General features: G+C 38.2%; 1 protein-coding gene across 1 annotated transcript in view; it reads left to right on the top strand.

The window, feature by feature from the left end:
* The window catches only part of LOC131960040 (rho-related GTP-binding protein RhoN-like), a 37,798-nt gene extending 26,863 nt beyond the window's left edge, over positions 1–10,935 (top strand). Inside the window, exons 4-5 of the mRNA XM_059325248.1 lie at positions 5,457–5,591; positions 9,892–10,935. Of these exons, the coding sequence (XP_059181231.1) occupies positions 5,457–5,591; positions 9,892–10,146 (390 nt within the window). The 3' untranslated portion in view covers positions 10,147–10,935. The remainder of the gene's footprint in view (positions 1–5,456; positions 5,592–9,891) is intronic.
* Positions 10,936–26,866: the final 15,931 nt, after the last annotated feature.

The following is a 26,866-nucleotide window of genomic DNA, read 5'->3' as shown; positions in this document are numbered from 1 at the left end:
CTTAACAACAACAACAACAACAACAACAAGAATATAGACCATGTAAAAAACATAATATTGTGCAGGAGAGCTTTCTAACGATGCCTGTGATGACGAGGTTTAGACTTTGTTCGCGGTACTACACACAAAATAACGTTAACTTTTAGTGAATTTAGGAGAAATCTACAGCTGCAAATGGATCAAATATAGTAAGATATACATGTAAATGTTTGTTTTTGATGTGTTCTTTCCACTATTCTAAAAGAAGACATGTTATGGGAGGAAAATAGCCCCAAACCTCAAAACTGACCAGTGCATTTTTGCATGCAGTGTCCCGCCTTAAAGCAAAGGTTCTTATACATTTAAGTCGATCTTAAAGGGGACATATTATGCTTATTATAAGATTCATGTTTGTATTTTTTTTATTATGTATACTCCTTAAGACCCCTTCACCGAAGTTCAGTGGCAACCGTCAAAACGCTGGAAATCTCACCATGGAGTTATTTGATGTGCACATTTTTCTTGTTCTTAGATCCAGCACCCATTCTGTTGGGTATATGGGTGTCTTTTTTACCGTTTTTTTACTCCTGCACTCCATCACTCATCAATGACATCATCAATACAAACCAAAAAGCTCACTTATCTTTTATGTTGGATGGATTCTCACACCTACAGGGGGTCCACTTGAGAACTAACTTGAACTCTGACCTTATGAGATGACCTTAGTTATAGCGGTGAATAAAGTGATTTCACAATGCATGCCCAGGATGCCTGAGTGACACATTGATGGGTCACTCTATTCAAAGTTTGGAGACAAAAACAAAAGGAACTTATCTTTATTCTATCTAATATATGTGTTTAAAATGTCTTGTTCCCATTTACTTTTACATATCAAACCTCTATCTTACAATAAACACCCTGCAGTACATAACACTTTTTGACAGCCTTCCACTTAACCAATTCATCACCCTCCAATTTTCCTCTTAGACTATTTTTTCTGCCACCAAAAATACCACTTGACTCCTTATCACTTCCCCTTCTTTTCCCTTTCATATCCTTTGTTCTCTTCAGTCCAATCTCTCCTCAAGTACTCATTCAAATCTCCCACGTTAGGAGATTTTTCATCTTGCGTTACCCAGTTAAAGATGTTATCACCGTCTCTAGCCGGCTATCGCCTTTTTTTTAATGCTCCAACACTCGCTTTGCAGCTGGCAACGTTTTCTCACCTTTTCTTCATGACCTTCTGACTAGCAGCCTGCAAGCATCTTTTCTTCCTTTTCTACCCTGCAGCCTGTTTGCACTGAAGTATCAGTTATTTCTGAAGGAAACGTTGGAGATAATCAAAGCCATGGCGAGGCTGTCTCTGCATCCATCCTACAAGGCTGCTACATAAAGTGCTCTCAACTTGTTACATATATAAAGGGCAGAAACACGACAAGCACAGGAGCAGAGGATAAGGGATGCATGAACAGACTCACTGGTTGATGTGAAAGGGGCTAATCACAGGTTATACAAAACTGTTTGAGTGTAGCTTAATAGAGAACCACAGGGTCGGTCAGTATTAATAGAGCACATTGATGCACATGACTCATACGGACGAGTTCAGCTTTTTCATGTGCTTCGCCACTGGTGGCAGGTATTTTTTATAAGGGGATTAAAGACTAAACAATTTGGAGTAATGTTATAACCTTGGTTTTTAAGGGTTTTTTTGATAGTTGGTTTTATTTACTGACTTTTATTTATTGATTTCTAACATTATATTGTTGTCATTTTTAGTTAATTTTTTTTTTACTGTTGTTGTCTATGAAAGGTGCTTTATAAATAAAGTTGAACAAAAGGATTCCAACTTTATGGGCAACCCTGTAGTTTAAAAATGTACCACAAAATCTTTTGCATTCAAACAAAAGTTTTGATAATTGGTTCTACATTATTATTCTTGTGGTTTATTGACTTTTATTTTATTGACTTTTATTTATTGATTTCTAACATTTTATTGTTGTCATTTTTAGTCTTATTTACTGTTGTTTTGTTGTTGTATGACAGGAGTCGAGCTGTAGCCAGTATTTTAAAAATAGTCCATCTGTTCTTTGACTAGCCACAAAAAAACTCCTGAATTTAAACATAACTTCCAGATATATAACAAAACCAAAATCTCACGATAAATATATATAAATATCCCTTTAACTTTTAATTATGTTTTCGGTACATAATCCTCCTCCACACTGCCATCTAAAGCATGTTTTTATGGCGAAGAATACTAAATCCCATTTTAATATTCTAAATCTAAACCTGACTAATGCCTCATTTGCACTGCATGGTTTGGCTCAACTTGACTCACTTCTGGCACCAGGTCCTTTTCTCTACTTTGTTTTCCACTGTGGATACTATCCCCTCAGTGCAGACGGGACTCTTAGCTTATCACCACACTCGCTGAATCCTTCCACTGGCAGCTAAACAGAGAATTGTCTGCACTGCGTTAATTGTACAGCATAGTGTACATAGTTTTGTCGGCTTCTATTTTTAAAAATTGGGGTCGCTATTGACGGAAGCTTGACTGTTGAAAAACGGTGGGTTTGGACAGGATGGCCCATGCCATGCTTGTGACAATTCTCTGTGGTGTAAAATTGACCACCCCTCTGAGTGAGAAGAGTGGATTAAAAACCAAGTCGAAGTTCCTTTTAGTTTTCTTTATTGTCAATCAATCAGAACACTGCCTAAATACAGCGGAGACAAACTTTGTCAATTTGAGGCTGCTGAAAAAAGGTGTCCCGAGTCCAATGAAGCCCTCAGTTCGTCTGACTCTATGTCTGTGTGTAAGATCATTTAATTCAAACGTTACAGCCCATGCATGTGTACGTTTTCCCGGACACGAGCACGCTGCTAAGCCTACTTTTTAACCTTAAAAGGATACAACCTATACCTGTTTATATTCAATGTTCCAATGCCTTTACTGTCTGACAATTCCCAGATATTAATGGTCATTAAACTGGTTGGAACCAGTTTCTACCTGAGGACTGGCTGTTCTGAACAAAGTTTCATTCAGAGGCCTTTTAACACAGCAGAACTTTTAGTATTAGAGTAATGTAAATCTGTAGCAGAAAATACACTACATATCCCCTTTCAGTATCGGCTCAGCTGACTTGGAGCCTTGACCGAGATGGTACAAAAAAGTAGCAGGTACTATCCACAACATGAAGAAAATGTGTACCATGCAGTTTAAATGTGAGAGTCTACAGCCATGCTAGTGGATGTTTGTACCACATTTCATGGCAATCCGATTTAATAGACATTTCAATTAAAACCACAGATGTCAACCTCCTGGTGGGGCTAGAGGAAAAGTAAGGAGATCACCAAAGCCATTGGGATTCATCGTCTAGGGAGCCATTTTGCAAACACAGAATATAGTCAAATTGTTATAGTTGCTGAGATATTTCAGTCTCGATCAAAGTGAACCAACCAACAGACGGAAATTGCCATCCCCAGAGTCATACTGCTAGTCTGGCTAAAAATATCAAAATCAGCCTAAATAACCCAACGTGTGTAATCACATAATGTAAACTCCTCACAGATCATTAAACCCTGTAAATTCCCCAGATATATTACTGACAACATGACCTCAGTGTCCTCAGCTGCCTGTGTCTTTTAAAGTGCAGTAATCTCGATTGCACTAATATTCTCAAACTGAAACGTCAGCTGACAATATCCAAAATAACCAGCCTCCATTTTCCTCCTTTGATAAACCAGACACTCAGCACCGATTGCTCGCATTCTGCTCTTTATCCGGGACAAAACTCCTACTAATTCTTCACATTAACACAAACAATACGCTGCTCTTCCCATGGGTCCTTTGTGACTCATCTAAATTGCAGCTATTCACCAGTTGCACACAGTTTGGTGTAGCGGCCTATTGAAAAGCAACAGCTCACTCTGCACAACTGCACAACACACTGCAGCCCGTAACAGCAGCGACACAGGCATCCGGGAGAAAAGATCTCTTTGTAAGGGAGAACAAATGGAGCAGCAATGCTCAAAGTGGTTGTCTGTGCCATGGTGTGAGGAGATAATGACAAGAGTCTCACAGAGAAAGAGGACGATGGAGAGAAAAGGTTTAATAGTTTGAGTCATGTCTGTGGTCTGTCTTCGTCTAGCCTTTATAGCCACGAGAATCATGCTGTCGTGAGCTCACGTAGCAGAACATCTTTATTTTTGTGGTTTGTGGTTTATTAAGGGCAGTTTCCATATTTGAGGATGTCACATTATTTTAGCAAGTAATGTGCTGCATGTTCAGGGCTCATGGTGTTTGTTTGTTTTTTCAGAATTTTGCTGCAGGTTACAGGGTATAAGATGAAAGTCCAGTCAGACACAAACACTGTTTTTTCTTCTTTGAGCCAGGATTGGACAACACCAAAGAGAGAATAGCCATTGGCATGGTCCCTTAAAGGGTTCCAATTGTTTAAAGTGGGGTTGTATGAGGTACATATCCATAGTCAGTGAATTACCTACAGTAGATGGCGGTCGGCACAGCCCCAGGTTGGAGAAGCAGGCTCAGTTCTGGCATGGGAGCTAAGAAATGTGAGGATGAGGATGGGGGCAGCAGCAAAACATATTTAACCACCTTTAAAAAAATCAATAACAGTTTCAGTATAAGCTACATTTAGAATATTTTCGACGCTTTATACCTTGCTGTTGGACAGCCCTTTCTTTGGCACCACGGATCAGCTGTTGGGAGATCACATTCAAATAAAACTTAAAATTTTAAAGAGGATGCATGCTTGTGTTTTTCCAGGCTGATCAAACAAATGTCAAAAGTGTCAAAGTGACAAAGTGTCCTGGTCACAATACCGATTTTTTTTCTTAGACAACTACACTGAATATAGAGATTAACGCTCACAACAAGGTAAAGTGGTGAAAATATTCTAAAAATAACAAACACTACACAAATATTGATATTTTTGTAGGTGCTAAAATACATTTTGCTGCTGCTCCTGACATCACATGTAGGTGATACACTGAGTATGGATGAATTGTACTTCAATTTAGACTGCCATATTATGTGGACAAAAACATGTGCATACTGTTATCCACATACAGGAGCTGATTGAATGATAACAAAAAATAGCTCATAAGACTTCAATTTAAGAGATATCTAGCCATTTTCCATGGTTTTCTTGATAATAACCAAAAACTTTATCAAGAAAACCATGGAAAATGTCTAAATATCAGCTCTTAAATTAAACTCTTATGAGCTATTTTTGTTGTTATCGTTATATTTGTCCAAACAAATGTACCTTTAATTGTACCAGCTATTAAAATGAACAAAAAATTAAAGAAAAGGGGTGGTCTAATATTTTTTTTCCATGACTGTAGTTTAGTGTGTAAGTGTGAAAGGAAGATTGGTTTTACAATGACTTGTCCTCGTTTAAACCTACATTTAATTGATAAAGACACTCATATGTGTTATGTCTCTTGATACACAGTGGCAGGGGGAAACGCAGGAGTTCTGTCCTAATGCCAAAGTGGTGCTGGTCGGCTGCAAGTTGGACATGAGGACGGACCTCAACGTCCTGAGAGAGCTCTCCAAACACAGACTCATCCCTGTCACCCACGAACAGGTGAGGAGTGCAGAGAAAACACTGTCATCTCTCTTTATCTGTTTGCATCAAAAGTGTCAAACCTAGCTTGAAATTAGCTGCTGCTCCTGCTACCACAGCCTAACAATGCAACAGTAATTTTGCACAAGTGAAAAGCTGATTTAATTAATTTTACATTATAATATCTGGAACACCCATGAGAGTGATATGGTATTAAATGTACAGTCCTTTGTAATTTTCCGCTGCAGCGACTTTCATTTGCCTATAGTAACACTGATTTACGTACAAATTTAATAGTGTGATCCGAGACAAATAACACCCATTACATTGTTGTATTGTACACATAAACAAAACTTCTAAAAAATGAATTGGAAGAATGACATTTGCTTCAGATCATAACTTTCACAAATATGGAAACACAAGGAGAATAAAAGAGCTGCGACTGAACAAAGATAGAGACAAACAGCCGGATGTGCGATAATACAATTGTTTTGTTTGTGTCTTGGAGCAATGAACATTGGCATGCATGAATTTTAATAGCCTATTTTCATGTAAATGTGAATTCACACTTCTTGGCAGCCTTTTGTCAACATATTAATATTTTCTCATACCTCCGACAAAGCAAAAGGTAACAACCCTCATTTTCCTGCCAGTAATGGCATCAAAATTGGTCCGTCAAGATCCCAGATTACTTTCTCTGGATAAAGTGATTTAGCTCCAAATTAACAGAAACCTCTGATTACGCCAAATGTTTTCCTGCAACTGTAACTGCAGCAATTTTCAACTTTGAAACTCTTTGTTTCCCATTCACTCTGCTCAAATCCTCACTGTGAGTTTACCTTGTTTGGCTGGTTGTATACTGCAGCTTTCCAGCACAGTCCTAATTAAACAATGTTTACAATAATCATCCCAAAGGAACCAAAAATATGGCTGGCTTAGTTTACTTTTATATTTGTCCAAGTTAGCTGCATAGAAACTGTGAACATTACATTGTTTTTAATTGCCTGTTTATGCCAAAATTACAGAATGAACAGTGAAAAACTTTGGATGCACCTGAGACTGACTGCCCATTAACTTTATAGTACTGCACACGGAACTATAATGCTTTTTTAATTTTCTGTGATATATATAATGTTACAATATTGGATTAAATTTGGTCTAAGTTTCAATTAATGTGGTAAAAGTATTTTAAAGTAATCAGTGTGAGCAAAAACCTCTCAGACTGTTCCGAACGCTTCATTTCCAACAGTTTTTCATGCTCTCGGTTCAATCTGATGTCAGCTCTTGATAGATTTCTGCTTCAGGCTCGTTTTACTGCAGTGTTTACATTACATGCACTGCTACATGCAGCAACATCAGGGAAACCTGTAATCTTTTTTGCTAATGTTTATAATTTCTCACCAATTTTGGGACCTTGTTCCTATTAAAACATATTTGATTTTGTTGTGTAATGCCCGCAAATGTAATGTCCACAAACGTAATAAACCACAAATGAAATAAAATTCTGCAGCTTTTCATGCAATAATTCCACAATTGTAATACATTTTCCACAAACGTAATAGCCGCTGCCTTCTACAAACGTAACACGCGATTTCCCACAAATGTAATTGTAAATGTAATTAAGTTGGCAGGGACTTGTTACATTTATGAGAAATTTGCGGACATTATTTGTGGACATTATTACATTTGCGGGCCTTACAGTGTTGTTTTCAGTTCAGAAGCTTTTACTAGTGATGTTTCCATCAATTCAATTCTATGCGCAATTTGAAGATTTGCTTGAGAAAAGCTTGATGGAAACACCAAAATTAGATAAAACTTTCGAATGAGGTGTTTTTGTCTTTTTGGAAAAAATTGTTAAAGTGCGAAATGGGAGTTGGAAACGATGTTTTTGAATGAGTTCTGATGTAGCGAACATTTAACTCACATGACTGATCTTGCGCAATCTCTACTTCTACTGTTTACTGACGGATTAGCCTTCAGCAACACATTACACCACCATCTTCTGACCAAGTACCTTTATGCAGCTTTGTTTATTCGCTCTAAACCAGCTGATGGAAACATTCATAATTTGGAATGTGGATTTTCTTTAATGCCACATTTCAAAATCTCACTTCAAAATTTGCTTCGACTTTGTATTTTCACGGTAGAAAGTGCTGCTATACTACATTAATGTAATTTCCACGGCTGCAATGATTGACACTAAGCAGAAGACCCAGAAACGCTGACCAATCAGAGCAAACTGGGCTTTTTCAGGAAGTGAACTTAAAGAGACGGTTAATAGAGGTGCAGCAGCCAAGGGAAGTAAAAGAAAAATTAAGGGTTTTTGGAGCACTTAAGCATGTAAACATCATTTTCTAGGATCATAATAGGCCCCTTTAGTTTAAAAATAAAAGTGCTTCTGTGGTCAAATAACTGAAATGCTGTGGCCAGCCTTAATAGAAAAAGAGGGAAAATAGAGCAGAAGCTGCAAATTGCTGGATTTGTACTTCAAAGTGATGCTGCAGAGCTTTTCTTAATGGGCCCCATTTGAACGGCTGAATTGCAAACAGCCACAATCTGGGACCTTTACATTTCCGCCACTTGACCAACTGATGTGATCCCCAGGGGAAGTGCAGCCACCAGAATGAACCGCACGCAAACTGTGTGACTGCTGCTGTTATCGGCTTAAAGGCGTCAAAATAGAGGCTCGAAGTGTTGGAACGTTTCCATTAATGCAAAAAAATAATGCATGCAGCCTCCCTGGAAGCTCCAGCCTTTAATGTTTTTCATAGAAGAGGCATATTATTACCACATCTGACTGCTAGATGCTCCTTCAATACGGAATATCTCTAACACTGATGGCTGAACACCCACACTGTCACACAGTGTCGACGTCTCCTTGCCAGAGAAGTTGATGAATCTAATTGATGACACACTCCAGAAAGAAAGAAGGAAATAAAGTGAGAAACTTGAAAATGTGAGAAAGAGTACTAGTGCTATTTATAAGATCTAAAGAAGGATTGGTTAAATCAATACAAAATGTTGTTTTTAGTACAAGATTAACCAAAGCACAGAGTCGATGTTGTTGGAAAACCGCAAAATGAAAGTACCATAAGTTCAACCAGTCCAGATTTAAGATGGTGATAACCACTACTGGGAATAAGCTGAGCTTTTACGCCTGAGTTTTACAGTTGCACAGATAGGCCTTGAATATTTCATAGCTGTGTGGAGGATCTTAGCTTTCTGTATGCCCCAGCTAGCGATCACGCTTCTGAGAGCTTAGGCTTTTATTAGGAAGGGAGTGTTTACTGTACATGGCCGAGACCAATGGTCTGATATCCACAGAAGGATAGGACAACGATAATATAACAGCTCATAAAAAATGGTGATAATCATAAAGTCTTAGAGGATGTTTGAAAAGAGTGTTGCAAAGTTTATTAACTCTTTATGGTACTGTATGACTTTCAAAAGTCTAAATGTATGATTTTGAAAAACATGAGGAAGTCAGAGGTTCAACATGATTTAAGGACGTTATAAGGATGTTAAATGCATCATTTCCATCATATGATCCGCCCTGTGTCTCTCACATCCACACAGTTTGTTTGTCATAGCTTTAAGTACTGGCTCTCAGCAGCTCTCTAGGTGAGTCACCCTCTTTTGGACTACGAACAAACACAACATGAAGCACACGGCTGGATAAATGTTTGAATATTTAAAGCTGCACCAATCAGACTGTATACAGCGTTAAAGGAGGCACTTGTAGAGATGGAGCCACAATGAATAATGGCCGGAAAGCTGTTCCCCTCTGCTTTGTCAAGCATTTCAGGGTATTTAGGTGTTTTGTTTTTGGCTATACCTCTTTCTGTTCAGTCAGAGTATTCTAATCAATATTTTTTTTCCAGCAGCAGCAGGAAAGCATACAAAACTTGCCTCACACTAGATGGCTAACTGAATGACAATCAGCAAACAACTAAGAGCCAGATATTACTCTCAACCAAAACAAGCGCTAAAAGGAGACTTACACAGTAAAAGTTGGGGTTAATCAAACTTTTAGCAGCAAATTGTAAATTGTTCACCAGGAAAAAAAAGAGTCATGTGACTCCTGTGTCATGTTGACCTACACTATCAGTCAAAAGTTTGGACACACCTTGTCATTCAATGTCTTTTTGTTTTCAACATTGTAGATTGATACTGATGACATCAAAACTATGAAAGAACACATATGGAATCATGTAGTAAAAAAAGTTTTAAACAAACAGAATATGTTTTATATTTTAGATTATTTTCTCTGTCTTCACTCTTTATTCACAGACCCCTATTCTATGTTTTTCTTTGTTTTTAGGGGACTAATTTGGCGAGGCAGATCGGTGCTGTGGCCTACACAGAATGCACCTCAAAGTACTCGGAGAACAGCGTGCGGGACGTTTTCCACGTCACCACCCTGGCGTCCGTGTCCCGCATCCACCGGCCTCAGCTCAAACGTGCTGGCTCACGCCGCGGACTCAAGCGGGTCTCCCAGCAGCCGCCCCGGACTGAGATTCACGAGCACCCACCTGCCATTAGAAAGGACCGCGCCAAAAGCTGCGTGCTCATGTAGGACCAGAGTCTGCCAGCCTGACCCGAGTGTGCTGATGGACATGAACCCATACTGCACATGAACTTAATTTATTGGTGAATTCTTGTCAGATCTTTGCACTGCATAAAGGACAATATGATGAAAACAAGAACCAATGCTATCCTGTGGAGTTTCTTTGAGGAATTGTTTGTCCATCTTTAGCAAATCTCTCCTTGTTATTTTTTCTCTGTGGCCGTGTTCTCACCAGGGAAGTCATTGTTGTGGCTTTTTTTCTTTCACGCTTTAAAACAAACAAGTGGACAAAAATGGTCGTGAAACAAGGACAGAAAAAAGTGAGTATGGAGATGAAAGTGAAAAAATAACAATAGGAAGATCACTTTGCAGGAGCCAGCAGTAACAGTGCTGGGCTTGACCTCTGTTATGTTGTTTTCCCTGTTTTGAAATGCTATTCTCTCTTTCAGTGTTTAAGTAAATGAAGCACAATACGATGCACGCAAACTGTTAAGAGTTATTCGTAAATGTCAGGGAATTAACTCTGCTGTTCTACTTCATATAACAAGTTAAAAATCTGGACAGATAAAAAAAAAATCGTGGGCTGAGATGACACTAATTTTCTTAAACCACAAGTGCTTTTAATATTGAAAAAAAAGAAGAATAATCACTCACCACATAAAACTGAAAGTGTTGTGAAATTAATATTGTTCTAATAATCCACACTGGGACAGTAAGTCACAGAGGGAGTAAGGGGGACTGATATGTTGTATATGTGATAATGAAATAAAAAAACTTGCTCTGCTGAGTGTTGGAACATCTTTGATATCTAACTTATTCACCGACTGTAATTTGGTCTTGATGCTGAATTATTATCCTTCGAAAGGTTAAGTGTATAAAAGGGAAGTCTTTGATTCGTTTTATTTTGGTCTTCAGACCCGGGTTCATTGGTGCAGAGAGTACAGAAGTTTCCAGCTCTGAACATTTTCAACATTTCTCTTTGAAACGGCTTCTTCTGTCGGGGAAGATGAAACTTTTCATTTCCCATCTGAACCAACAGAACAGAAGTAGTCACAGTGAAGTAATAACTTTAGTGAAATAAAAAATAAAGCCATAAATCTACATTACCTCAAGGCAGCTCATCTGTGACAACTTAAAATAAAATCATTTATTATATCAAATGAATTGCAAAAAGCACATGTAATGGTTAATGACAACAAATACTCATGAGTCAAACATAATTTTGCCTTTTTAACAAGACTAAGAGTCTTTAAGGTGCTAATGTCAGCTGGTGTTCAGCAGGTATTCTATCATGTTTACCATCTTAGTTTACTGTTTTAGCATTGTAAACACCTAAACATAAACTTCACCAAAGTTGTTACGACTCATCCTCTGGGGACCAAGGTTATAATAGTTTAAAATTTCCATTTAGATTTTATTTTAGTTTTGACTGTTTAATTTAATTTAATTAACAATGTTAAAATCATATTATTGTTATGGTAATGAGTTGGCAAACCTTTGGAAGAGCATGTGCAATCTTAAAAAACAAAGACACCTCAATCGTCCACAAACACCAAGTCTACAACCAATGCATCCTGCTGACAGTAACCTACGGCGCAGAAATGTGGAACCTAACCAGAAAGCATACAAACTAGAGCAATGGAAAAGGCACATGGATGGATCACGCTCTGCATCACATGGCGAGATCGAAAAACAGCTTTATGGATCTGGGAAAGAAACATTAGTCAGCAAACTCAAATGAAAATGGGAAGGCCACCTCACAAGAAGAACTGATGGATGACAAAGACCACCCCATGGACGCCGAGGGACACGAAAGAAAGGTCGTCAAAAAACAAGGTGGCGAGACGACCTCGACAAAACAGAAAAATATTGGTATAGAACAGCATAAGATTGGCAAAGGGTGAGAACAGGGAAAGGCCTACATCCAACTACAGACCTTTACAGACTGAAATGATGATAATGATGATATATTATAGCAACAAAAAATGAAATTAATTTATGTTAATTTTTATTTTTATTATTTATTTTACCAGGCAATATCATTTCAGTTTCACTTTTTCTTTAAGGGTACTCTTTTTTTTTAATCTAGTTTCAGTTTACGACAATAATTTTTACTTATGTTTTAATGTAAATTTTAGTTTGTGATCCTGGTCTGTACTAAATTTCGATCCGTATAATAGTTGTTTAATTTCTCTCTGGACCAAAGATCCAGACCAGCCTGGCAACAGCCTGAAGAACACAGCGACATTGCCATTAAAAAAAATGCCAACACAGAAAATGAATTAAATTAAATCATCTCATAACATTGAACTGACTGGCCTCTACATGAAAGTGATAACTGGTTTTCAAGTATGAAGAGGAAGCAGAAACTCAGTGCTGCTCTGTGCTAATATAAACTGCTTTGACCTGAGTCAACAGTTGTTGAGAGAATAGTTGTCTCCTTACACATATAATAAATCACTCACCAATCACAAGCACCTGGAATACAAGGTATAATTTTAAATCTCAGTCTTCATCCTCTTCAGGATATTTTAATCTATCAGGCAATGCTTCCATGTATCTGACCTATTCACTTTTATAGTGGAAAGGATCTTCTGAGTGGTTGCCTTTGAAAGGGAACCAGTTTTGATAATTTTGCACATGCTGGTGTTGGATTTACAAATTTAGAATTTCTGTTATTTAATTGGCAAAGTGAGAGAATTTCAAAAGGGCTTAGTTTGCATGTCTGCCTTTGATGTTGACAAAAGCAGCCAACATTTCTCAGTACTAGAATCAAAATAATCTTGCCGGATGTCAGACAGAATTGTCAGCTTAATGCGATCCATCTTCCATCTTCAGTCTCACATTGCCTCCACTATAACCGATTTCCTTTAGGGAGGGGGGGTTCAATTTTACAATCACGAGAGGCCAACATATCCGCCTGAATCTGATCTATTTTTAAGACAACGCTGATGAGAAGCCAGGCAAAAATACTGGTTTTGCTGGGGTGTTAAGAGTAAAAACAAACTGCGATATCAGGTGACACTGAGAAGACATGCTGTCGATGTAAATGTCCTGACTGTGTCCCTGATGAGCTAATTTTTGCCTCCCTGTAGCGCTCATTGGATTGATTGTGTTTTAACAAACAGTCATAATGCCAGTTAACACAATAGAGTGGGCAGATTCAAAGGTCTGGACCCAAGCAAGAAAAATAATTTGTTGAATAAACAGCCATTATTTTCACACTTACAGAAATACTTTAAAACCATTCCCCAACATCACATTTATATGAATATATTCTCCTCACACTGAAACCAAATACAGCTGTACTGGACTGTATTCATGAGCCTTGTGTTCTGACCTTTAACTGTGACTCTTGTTCCATTTGTTTCCAACCACCACGGCTCGGGCCCTGCAGCAACGTGCTGCCTCTGTGAGCAATGGCAAAGTGACATTTCACAGCATCCCTGCCATGTCGCCATGCATGGAGCGCGAGGTTGCACCACATGCCTGGGGCGAGACCCGGGCGGACCGCTGGTCAGGGGGGCGAGGACGTCCACACAGATGGAGCAGCAACAATCTCACATATTTACAGTATATGGCAACGTCTGCATAGTAATTTAATCACAAGGGCTGGTGGCGGTGGAGAATGAATGTCAGTACAGTGTGGTGGACTTTTATATACAGTACATTAAATACTATTTTATTATCCACTTACAAAGCCCTGTTCTCTATTATATTTAGAATAGGAAGAATAAGCCCGATGGCTCGCTGTGCCGACACAATTGGACCTAACCAGACTTGAATTTCAAGCTTACAACTCATATGCTTCTGTTGTGCACCAGCTGCAGCCCTGTGAAGGAGCAGAAAAATCAAGTTAGGGGAGAAACTTGCAGGCTAGAGTGACCTCAGCCTGAGGCACTGGGTCAGCCTCTGCTTTGGTGGAAGAAATGTTTGTTGATGCTACAGAGAATGTGAAAGATGTCACTTTGCGCTCTCCCTTTGGCCTTCAGCTGAAGTGAGCAAATATATTTGGCAAACACTCATCCCTCTTGTCCTTGCAGCCTCACCTGCCTCAATGGCATTCCACTCCACAGCTCAGTAGCACTGTGGAGCGACTGCAGAGCAACTGTAGCTAAAGCTTTCTAGTGTATTAATGGAAACAATTTTTCAGCTATTGTCAGATGCTTCCCATTTAGTCGAGGGGATTTGTGTGAGAAATGCAGCCGAAATAAGTAGGTATGGGGAAAAATGAACTCTGAATGGCCCGGAAGGCAAAAGATATAAGTCCACAAAGAGAAAAAGACCATTAGACTCCCACATGGACAATGTTCTCATATCTTTTCCATTTTATCCTATTGTCAAAAACCTTTAAAGGACCTCCAGCTTCACATTTTATCTTTATGTGTACAGGTTATGTGTTGGCGTATAATAACCACAGCACAGCCAAGTGTGTTCAAAGTTACAGCGGTCAGTCTGAATAAAATGGAAAAGCCTATAATGCTTTTCAGATTTAGCCAACACTCTTAGCCAGATGCACTTACAATGAGAAGAATTTAATGCAGTTCCTGGCATTAGTGCTCCTAATCCTTCCTGTAACTTCAGACCGACCATGTATGAGACAAGTGTGAAGAAGAAATTAGAAAATAATAGCTAAGTAGAGATGCAGAGTGGATTCGATACTAATGGAGGAGGTAGATGAAAGAGAGAAAAGTTCCAAAACACAAGAAGTTGAAGTGAAGTTGGAAGTTTTTTTTGCCAACAAAGGTGGGTGACATTTTAGCTGTGAAATAGTTTTAATGGCTGTTAAAAAGGTAATAGATTTCATGCTCTGTGATAAATTATTCTAAATTAACTGCGTTTATCAGTATTTTCCGTGACAAGCATTAAAAAATATTCTAAAGGTTTTTGGTAGATGAGCGAATCAATGAATAGACATTATAAACTTGAAGCGACAACATTTCTTTTATTTCCCATATTTAGATGAGAAGGTGGAGCTAGCTTTGTTAGCATTTTTAGGCAACAAAAATGTTATAATTATCTTTCATGAACCGAAAAAACACTGTGAAAAGGTAAAAATTCTTAGACCAAAACTCATTGGCCCTCATTTATCTAACAAGCGTAGAAACGAGCGCAGATCTGAGTGTATATTTCGTCTTATGACAGGGTTGTGAGAATGATCGGCTGTTGATAAATGTGGCGGCTCGAAACAAGCGTCATTTAAATACCACGCCCTAATATATACCCGATTCAGATGGCTCGCCTCGAGAGTTTATGACACCGAAGAACGCAATACAGCCAAAAAGAGGATTTTTTTTCTGTTACCTTTTTGTTTTAAAGTCAGCTTCATTAGCAAAGTGCACCGTTACAAATAACAACAGGAGCGAAATAGACATATTACAGAAATACGCAGCGACGGAGGTTTGTGAAATAAAAGTACTTATTGTTATAAACTCAAACAAGTTTGGTGAATATTTTACATTTGGAGCACAGACTCAAAAGTTTTCACAGCTTTTTGGTTGCAGCCAGCAGGTAAACAATGTTTTAAAGCAAGTTTTAATTCCAGAAGAGGAATTTCTCAGAGGCAGAAAGTGAAACGCTGATGTCCAACAGCTGCAACACAACAAACTGGTTTTGTTTTGCAGCATAAAAAGTGAAAAGGAAGGAAATCAGTGGTGCTGTCAGCAGAGTAGCGGACCATCAAACTCCCGGTGAGGTTGGAACATTTCATTTATACATTGTGATATATAAAGCCTAATAGCCTATATAATATCCAAATATTGTTATTATGGTGGAGAGATATTATTCACTTGTTCACATTTAGTCAGAATTCTGTCCCAGTCAGAGGAGCGTGTGGCAGCGCTGATTGGAAATGTTTCTATTCGAGCAACAACGCTGGTGAAGGAGACGCTGACGCTCCGGTGTCCAGCAGGATAATAATAATAATGGTAAATAGCAGAAGACAACAACATTTAATAGCCTCGGCTAGTATTCTGGGGAAAGAATTTCATGGTCGCAGGATGTATTTATTTTTAATTAGGTTTTTAGTGATAAATAATATAGCTTAAACATGCTTTAGTTTGTCACCATTTAAAAAATAAAAAACAAACACGGCAGAGTTTTATCAGCTCCAGGCATCGATACCATAGTCTAAGATAAATTCTCCGACTCAGATGTGTGGACTTCACGCTGACTCAAATTTGCGTACACGAGCTGAGAGCAGACGTGAGATCTGATCGTACCGTCCGTTCACGTCCAAATTGATAAATGCCGAGGCTTGCGTAGAAATGATCGTACGGCCACTTTACGTTCACTTTCTGTCATACGCTCGTTTGATAAATGAGGGCCACTGTGTTGTTGTAACGACTTGTCAGTCACAACGTAGCAAAGGCCTGAAGCATACGCCAATTTATTGTCTTATTTTACTCTAAATCGGGCCATAATTTACAAGAACACCATGTTTTATTGAAGACTTGAAACCATGAACTGAATGGGAAAATATTTTTTATTATATTATTATTATTATATAATATAATATTATTATTATATAATATAATAAATCAAGTGAGAAGTTGAGCCATTTTCTCACAGAAACAATCAGACTTCTATTTGCAGTGTATGGAGTTGCCCCCTGCTGGCCATTTGAAAGAATGCAGGTTTAAGGCACTTCTATAATGGCTTTCCACTTGGCTCTAACTGAAGGAGGGCTTCCCCCTGTCCCGGGGATGAAAAAAATAATCAGGGACGTCCAAAACTTTGCTTTATAACCAAATAACAGCAAAATGACAGTCCCATCAGTCTCGGCTGTAAATGTCATCCTCACAGTCCTGCTAGAGGAAAAGTCAGGGAATCATTAATGTCGGAACACTTCATTCTCTGCGAAACGTGTACATCTGTATGATGGACATAGTTATCTCCAGACTCATGCCGTGAACATGGCTAAAAATTCTGCCTGTCAGGTGAGACAGCATGCAGACATTTGACTGAAAATATCAGGTAGGTAAGTAGAGATGTACGCCTCAATCTGAGTGTAAAAATGACAAAAAGACGACTTCAGCCTCATTATGCATAGCATTATGCAAGTTATGTTCATAAATCAAACAACCTAAGGGGTGGTGTTCTAGAAATAGACTACATAGAGTCCAATTAAACGGTTGATGTATATCAGAGAGGGAGAAATCAGATAACTAATGAGTGTTAAAGAAGATTATTTTGTTTCAAGGTGATGTAACAGCACATCCAACAAATTTGTGTCCCAAGCCAATATAAAACAGTCCGTATACATGCCTTATAAGCTTGCAACTCATGCATGAAATTTGCAGAATCATCTATAAAATGAAAGCATTTGAATGTACCTAATTAATTCATGTCTTATTTCCAAGAGGTTATATTCTCTTTGTGCCCATTAAAGCTGTTACCTTAACTTCTAATAGATGCTTCAACAGTTCTGGCTTCAGCAGGATTGCATCACTGCTCTCAGGTAGGACAACAACGCTGTCAACAACTAGACAAGTGATTCTCAGTCTTGTTCCTCAGGATTCAGAGCCCTGCTGCTTTTCAATCTAACCGCCTAATCACAAAGCATTTACCTGAATTGTAAAGTGAGTGCGCTACAGTGAAGCAACAATCAGCTCTAACAACTTTCAGGTTCCCAAAGAGTCTACGACCTGCATAATAAGTCCCTTGTGAGACGAGCCAGCCACATGTGATCATGTGAAAAGTTCAAAAGTAATTATGGTAATCCTCACATGTAAAAATTTAATAGGGTTTTTCTGCAAAGGAAGGAAGTTTGCAAGTGCACTTTTGGACCAGACAGACAGGAAGCTATCGCGATGAATTGCTTTTCTAGCATTATTATAATATGCACCATTATCTTGATACAAACACACTTTGCAGGGGGTCCATTTTTCATTTTAATTCCACTATAAAGTACCACTGATCAGTGACCACCGAGGCTCAACCCTTTTGCATCTTTAATGTCTTTCCTGCTCGCACAGTGTCAGTAGCCATAAAACTACACCCTAATGCTCTGAGGGTGGAAGATGGCTGACAGCGCTGCTCTACTATCAGCTCGGTTTTACTCAAATCCCCACTTCTAACATCACAAGGAAAGGGAATTAAGTGAAATAAGGCAAGCATCCACCAACCAATACAAGCAACACAACAGCACTGCCAGGATAATGGCTGGCGTGTCAGTAGGAGAAAGTGAGTCATTAAAAATGCAGGACCCATTTAAACAGTATGTAAAATTGAGCAGATTAAAAATATATGTGCCCTGTGTCCATGAGGGCTAAGGCTTCTCATTCTGTTCTCTCTGTGCAACAATGAAGGTGGCAAATTGGAGGAGTCAAGACGAGGGGAAGAGTACACAAAACAAAATGCAGCTGCACATACGGGCATGCATATGGCACGCACGGAAAAATAAAAAAGGGTGATGTTTCTGAAATTGGATTTTGACTATGGTGGAACTCTTGCAAATTTAACCAGGAGTAAACAAAGCTCCTACTGCAGGGCCTGACTTGTTAGAAAACAGTTTGTTCCAGCTATGTAAATTCTGTGTCTTTCTTTCTACAAGGGTAAAGTTTTGGACCAAACTGGTTGGTTTTCTAGATAGTTTAGCTGTTCATGACCTGGCCTTAAGGATTTTGTTGAAGAGACAATTGTAGACAGTGTTTGGTTTGCAGCCAAAGGGTGCGACCAAAATAATGGGCCAGCAGCTAACGAGAATCACAGTAAAGTGTGAAAGCAGCCAGGGTCAACAGGCAAAAGCAAGTGGACACTGATGTTTATGTAAGGTGCACATGAGTATCTAAAACGGCTGAATTATAGTTAACAAATATGTCATTTAACATCTGGACAAACGTGCAGTTTTTCGAGGTGTAACACTATCTTTTTCTCTTGTGAGGAATAAATTATTCTAGATTTATGCTATAAATACCCAAACAAACAATTAAATTGAAAGGTTGTGATTTGTGACACATCACACACACTGTAAGAAAAAAGGAAGAAAAATAAATACTGTATTGTTTTAACAGGGTTCTTCTTGGTTTTTTCTACATTAGGTGCAAATGCCATAAAAATACTTTTATTACAATATTAACCATAAAATTGAAGTTGAAATCTGCAATTTTTTTACAGCATTATTCACTTGCTTAATGGCCTTCAATGTTAAATTGCAATTCATTTTATGTTAAAATGTAAAAATAAATAAATAAATAAAAAACACATCATATTGCTGAATGTAAAATCAACACGACTTTCTGTTTTCTTACAGTAAAACTTAAAATTGAATGGAAAAAAAAGTAAAATAAATCATTTTTAAAAAAAGGTAAAAAGTCTGGCTGCAAAAGTTACCAAACACTTACCATCATATTAAAATAAAAAATACTTTAGTCATTCTACAGATATATAGTTTATTAAATATAGATATGTACTGTATATTATCCATATTTTAAAAGAATCTGTTAAATAACTTATGGTTGTTTACGCTTAGTGTTTTTCAAAAAATGTTTCCAATTATTTTTTTATTTTCTTTTTACAGTGCAAGGAAACACACTCTAAAGCTGTTTTCTCACATGAATCAGGTCTAGACATAGTCCTTGTGTAGCACACAACAGGAGATCAGACATGTTCTCACTCACTCAGAAATACTCCATTTGTTTTAGGTGTGGGGTGACGCTTTGGCGGAGCATGCATGAGGCAGAAATCACTGAAATCACAGGCAGCTTGTTCCTAAATTGGTCATAAATACACAAATCTCTTGCCTTGCACAATGAGAGACTTTTTAAGAGTTGGAATGTAGAGCTGCAACTAACGAGTATCTCCATCCAACTGAAGTGGAAGAAGCCTGTCTGTCTGTCTGTCCTTTGATTTTCTCAACAAACATTAATCCGATGGACTTCACACTTGACATGTATATTGCTGAGGACCCAAGGAAGTGCAATGTCAAGTGTGAGCTCTTGAGCTCTATAGGATATATTTATTATAGCAGGCAGTGTATACATTGTTTAGAATATTCAGAGGAGTCCACTATTAACTGTTGCTGCTGAAGAGCATGCTGGGTACTGCTTACTGCTGTTCAAGAACAGCTAAAGAAAAAGAGATCGGAGATGTTACATCGTAGCAAACTCAAACATTTCGAGCATCAGCGGTGCAACATTTGGAATTAATTATTTTGTTCCTGAAAGAGCCTGGTCCCAAACAGCTGGCTGTTTGATGCATGTACTCGAGCATTGCTAGGGGTTGCTGCAGCTATGTCATAGCAGGTGTAGTGCTCAAGACCCAAAGAAGTGCATTGTTTGGAAGAGCGGTTCTCAAAAAAGCATCAAGCTGAGATGCTTGAAGCCAAGGGCAATCGTCCCGTTCTGAACAGGCACATTTTGAATGGACATCGTGCACTAGTGATGATTATGTTTTCAATTACTTGATCTCCTAAAACCGTCAGACAATAATGAAAAAGGCCCATCCATTTTCCACAATTGTTCTGCTAAGATGAGAAGTGACAACTTGACATCTGGGTCTTTTTAGCTGTTCTGCTCTTGTACTCTCCCTCATCACATTGTTGTTTTGGCTCTTGTCGGAGGTGCAGAACAATCCCAAGCGAACACACATTTTTGCGTCACTGTAAAAAAACAGGAACAATCACTCTGCTCAAGCCGAATTTAGCTGGGGGGCAATTTACTGCCCTCAGGTGTTTGAAGCAAATGCCAATCTGCTGGTACATGTTTGCATACACGTACACAGATGCGCAGCTTCACGAACAAACAAGCACACTGAAACATTCCAGATGGCCAAGCAGATTGTTTTGTGCTGATTTCCCCAGTGAAACGTTTGAACAGAAATATCATCCACAGTGAGATACCCTGGTTCATGTCGAGGCATTAAGACTCACCAACCGCAGTAACAACGAGTAACCTACTTTTTACACAAAGACCTTCACGCACATGCAGCCATAACTCAGTTACTGTTAAAGAGGCTCTAACAGACGTCTTCATATGGAGAAACTACAATTTGTGACCAACAGATTATATTTAAATAGGTTATTCCCTGATCTGCAAATAACCTCAATGATTAATGAGTTCTAGTTCTGTTACTACTCCTCTGACATTATGAAGTCATTATATTGTGTCACTAAAAGGATTTTTTTTCTCTCCAAAAGTTTGTAAGGATTGCCTCGATATGTTGTACATTTTTCAGAGCGGATGAAACCTAAAACTGATAACGATACTGAGAACGATAATTCGTTAATGTTTGCATTATTATTTTTAGCATGCCAACGTTAGCATTTAGCTCAAAGCTCCAATGTACCATCTCACAGATCCGTTAGCATGACTGTATACTTTTAGGGCCCTATCTTACAACCCGTGCAAAGTGTAATTGACTGTTTCATACCAAAGCAAAGTTGTCTTTTTAAAGCAGAGTGCCCACATTGTGCAAATGTGCTTGCTCCCAGTCTGCATCTATGGGCGTGCTGGTCTTAAAACGAGGTGCAGATAATCTTGACGCAGCAGAAAGCGATTGAACCTTTGACCAACAAAAACCTGGTCTAAAGTCAATGGTGCAGTATATTCCTGCTACTATAAGGTTGCATTATTCAGATAGTAAGATGGACCTTTACAGCCAGGTTTACAACATGCATACACTCAGGGGCATGCAGTTGCGCTCGTCCTCCTCAGTTAAATACAGTTTTAAATTATCAGTGCTTATATGCAGTCAAATTGCATGATGTAATCTGCCATTTAGATAGCCAGTTGCAGGTAATGACACTCTGATTGGTTTAATTCATGTTACACCCAAAACACACAAATGATTAAGAGACTAAATACAACCCCTTTGCCCCTTTTGCCTTATTTTGCATGCAGATTGTGCACCATTTAAGTAGCAAATGTGGAGTTGGGCAGGCGCTTTAGTCCATGCACCACAGGTCATTTAAACAGGGCTCTTGGTCTTATTCTTATATAGACTTCTGGCCTGAAATAGGCGTTTATTCGTATTATAACAGCAGTCTGACTTTCATTGTCAAATTCTCAGTAACATTTACTGTTAGACATGTGTTAGGGCATTGCTGACAGTGTATTGAAAAATCTTTGTGTCATGTGACAGCTGAGCCTTAGGACCGGACTCTCCAAAGGTCACTATCCTGTTTGTCTTTATGAAACCAACAAAACACCGGGAGGCTAAAACCACTCTGTTAATTGTACGGTAAGAGAAAGCAAACAGTGTTGCATTGTGATCCTCGGCTGTGTATCATGCTGTAACCCCAGCTCCCACACAGAAAAACTGAGCTGAATGTGCGCTCCGCTGCAGCTCAGCACTGAAAAATCAGCTGACTGGAGGAAAGCAGCGTCCTGGCACTGTGGCGTCTGGCACCGCACATCTGGCATTTAAAAGGCCTCGGAGCAAACGTGCTGACATTACTGTTTCGTGCGGTTTCTTTCTCTATTTTCAGCCACCTGGTTTTTGATATCTGGTGTTGTCATAGCAATGAATGACACTGAATGCAGCATTTGTATTTATCCTGCCACCAAATGCCTCTGACAGAAATCGTGAAATCGTTAATGTTCTCTTTGCATTGGTTTGACATGCTGTAGGAGATTAAATAAATGCAATCTGCCATTAAAGAACAGTGTTTAAACGTGTCTGGAGAAACATTTTTGCCACGTTAAGTACTCTTTCCTCAGCAGCTCTTACAGCTTACAAAAAAAGAAAACACTTAAAATCACTATTCTAGCCTTCAAGCTAATATCTATATATGGGGTTAATATAGGCTATAGTCATTCAAGTTGACTCATGTCCTTGAGTCATAATTGTTCCAAGCTCATTCTGCTCGAGAAGTTGAGAGTGGCTGCAGGAGCAATATGTTTTTTCTGCAATATCTCTGCCCTTGAAACATTCGCTTACTCATTCGCACATTGTTTCAATGGGTTATGGTTTTTGCAGATACGATTTCCTCACAACATTAGTTCTGGTTATTGCATAGATTACAATCACAACTGTGTAGACCAAAAAACACACCCGAGGGATCCTGAGCGAGTGCTATAAGTAGAAACATACATTATTAAGGTGGTATGTTTTCTGTATGCGAAGAAACGTGGACTACATATTGTGAGTGGTTTTTCATGAATGTGAGAGAGGAGAACTCAAGTTATGAATGAAACAGTGACATCTTGAACATTAAATGAAGAGTTTGTGATATGATGAGTTTTTGCTGTGGTGTGATGGCAGAGTAGAGCTCTTGTCAGTGCATTTTACTGTTACGGACTGAGATAAACGGAGTTAAACATTATGGACAGAGTGCAAAAGATTAGGTACATTGTATGTCCAGTTTATATTGGCAAGCTCAAATGCTCACATGTGTCAGTTTGACAAGAATATGCACGACATTTAAGCTTGAGACAGAGAGTCAGCTAGAATCTGCTTTCCTGACATAAATAGCTAACATTATGCTATAGCGACCTAGTCCACCATCGCATGATTTCTATGTCACTACCGTTAGCCTCAGACGTTCTCCAACAAGCTAACCAGCAGTTTTGACAAGCTAGCAAATCTGTAGCCTAATAATTTGTTTATTAACATAATTTACAAGAGTTTGCAAGAGCACAGAAAAACACGACTAGAGGCTGCAAGGCAAACGAAGAGCGAGTTGCCGTCCGTGTCCGGTGTGATGATGTTTAATGTCCCCGACAACCACTGTAGTCTCATTTAGCCACTCGTTAGCAACCCTAAAAACTCCAAAATTCACAAGTGGGGGTATTTATTTATGTATTTTATGCCTCACAACGAAACGTGAACATCTCTTAAACTTGAGTTAACCATAGAACTAATTTCAAGCATCTAACCAAAAAAACATTCATAATCCTCACTGAGTTTGAGCGGATAGACCCAATGGCGCTAAAATGCTAGCTTACTTCCAGGTTTAAGGACTCATTCCTGTGGCGCCCTATGAGGTAATATCAATTTGTGGTGAAAGAGAAGATGTAAACCTGCGAGCAGAATGAGCAGAGTAGAAAAGAAAAGAAAATCAATACTACTCTTATATATTATACTACTCTACTCTTATATCTCATAAAGGCCAAAATAAGGGGAAGCAACTCACTGTCTCTAACTAGTTATATGACCTCTGTAGTTACAATGAAGTAAATATCTTCACTTTACATAATGCACTGAGCTCAGAGTTATTCGTCATCAAGTGCTATTGTGGGGTACATTGGCAGGTTATAATGCCTAAAAGCTAAACTTCACTCATACAGTATTCGGCTGGAATTTGCTGATATTTCTGCATAATGTCAAATAGCTTGAGTCCCATTTTAAGTTACAGTGAATCTTTCCTCTGCAAGATGATCCTCCAATAAAATATAGAAGATATAGGGGAACAGGAGGAGAGGGGAGAGTGGAAGCAGTGAAGGCTGGATGAGAAGGTACTTTACAACTATATGGGAACTAAATCTGTGCTGCGTTCAGTAATTCGGTGAGTGAAATACATCTTTTTGTTAATAAATGTCTGGAATTGTAGGACATGAGTTGGGTTATTGTTTTATTATCCTTCTCAAAACTTCATAACCCGCCACTGATTCCATATTAATATTATAAAAGCAGGAGCTGTCACATGTTAATAACAGACAGACATAAAGGTATGGGCGTACGATTTCTGTTATAAAACTTAAAAACATTTTTTTTTTTACAGAGCATAATTAAAAGGATGTAGAAATAGTGTAATATAGCTGTTAATTTAATTTTAATTTACCCTTTATTTTAACGGTCAGCAGTTGACTGAACATACAACCATACTGATATTTATTTGGCTATTCTTCTTCTTCATTTATTATTTCCTCAGATTACTAGAATTTAAATGTTGTACATATAATTTATAATGTATAGAAAATTTTAAATATGAAGGTATTTATTTAAAAAAGCAGCCTCCTGAATACCTTTGCATCGTCATATTAGTGTACAATCCAAGTAGAAAATTTATATTTTCTTTCAAGCTTATATATAAAAATGTATTATACAATATTTACTATATCAGCCCCCATATTAGTAAATTATTTCTGCTCTAAAAGGCAGTACCGGCCTAAAGAATCCCATATCGTTGGGCTCTATTTTTTTTATTAAAGTGGGAATTTAATCACCTCAAAATGGGTTTTTTGTTTCCTTTTCCAAAAACCAAAATTAACACTGTAATGAGCATGTAAATAAAAAAAATATCAAGTGTTATATATTTAAAAAAATGCTTTTTCCACATTTGTTGATTCTAAGGTCAGTTTTGGGTTCCACACTGTCGTCGCATAAATGTGAATTGCATAACAGAAAACAAATGCCTGTTGCTGCTGCCCACAAAATAAACTTGAGGAGCACATTAACAGGTAGGAAAGTGGCCTTGTACAACTTGAAATGAGGTCAGGTCAAGTTTCATTTACTGCAGCATTAAAATTTAATTTGGTGATTTGAGTGCTTCGAGGACGCTAATGACATTAATCTGTTAATTAAGCTTAATGTTGTTAGTAAGTCAGCAAGCACAGGGAGTCAACTTCCTCTCATGAAAAGTTTCCACTAAAGATATAAAACTTTCAGTGAAAACTTTAATGTGCAAAACTGATACATCTGTCCTTTCAGTGCCTGTCCAGATTTTGGAAGTGTAATGGACAGTGTGGGTTGTGCTAGTACTTAATTACAGCAATCTAATGTAATTTCCATATAGACATTATACAAATCATCCACATTCCGCTTTCAGTTAGTCAATTGACAGAAAATGAACAACTATTTTTATAATTAATCAAGTGTTTGTCATTTTTCATACAAAAGCTTTTAAACTGGGTATACTTGCTGCTTTTTTTAATTTATGAATGTGATTAGTTTCTAGGTTGTTAGTAGGATAAAATATGCACTTTTTTTATATTTTATTCACCAAATGAATAATTAATAAATCAAGAAAATAATCAGCAGGTTATTTTAAATTTGCAGCACTTTTTCCAGCACCATCACATTTTATTCAGGTAGGAGGAATTTCAATCAATTTATAAGAGAGAAAATAATTCAAACTGTAGACTTTTCACCTACAAAACCTGCACAGCGGCATCATCATGATCTTCTTCAGTGATCTTTTAACGTGGCATAACCCGACATGCACATTTTATCTCCTCAAGGTTACATAAAAGCATGTAGACTGCACAGATGAAACGTTTTTGTGCCCCCATACGGCTCAATCCTGCAAATCTCCCCTCTCTCATTCTATTCCCACACAATGGCTGTTCAATAATTCAAGAAACTGTGCAGAACATGTTGCTGCATTCAAGCCATGTTCAGGAAAAGCTACAGGCTTCTACACCATAACCAGTGAGCTGACATACAGCAGGGATACGGGAACAACATTTGCAGTACGAACACCAGAGAACACAGATGACAAGAGCCTATTAAAATAAATTAGATGTGACAGGATACATAAAAGTACTAAATACTGTAAATGGTTCTTTCTGTAACGCCAAAGGATGACATTGGGGATGGTGAAAGGGCCTCAAAGGCAGCTAACCTCAAACCACTCCCAAAAAATGTTTACACAAGGCCGTTTCATTAAATTATACAGTTTCATTCATGCTTGACTGTATAATGGGATATAATTAAAAAGTAATAGTCATCTAAAACACTTTTCTTCTAAGAATAATCATCAATTAACTGGAAACTCTCTCTGACTGTTATTTCCAGATTTGCTTTTATGACATACTGTGCACCAATGCTTGTACTAAAAACACATTTA

This window comes from Centropristis striata, chromosome 21 (assembly GCF_030273125.1).
Source record: "Centropristis striata isolate RG_2023a ecotype Rhode Island chromosome 21, C.striata_1.0, whole genome shotgun sequence".
Lineage (NCBI taxonomy): Eukaryota > Metazoa > Chordata > Actinopteri > Perciformes > Serranidae > Centropristis > Centropristis striata.
This window is presented reverse-complemented; position numbering and strand designations above follow the sequence as displayed.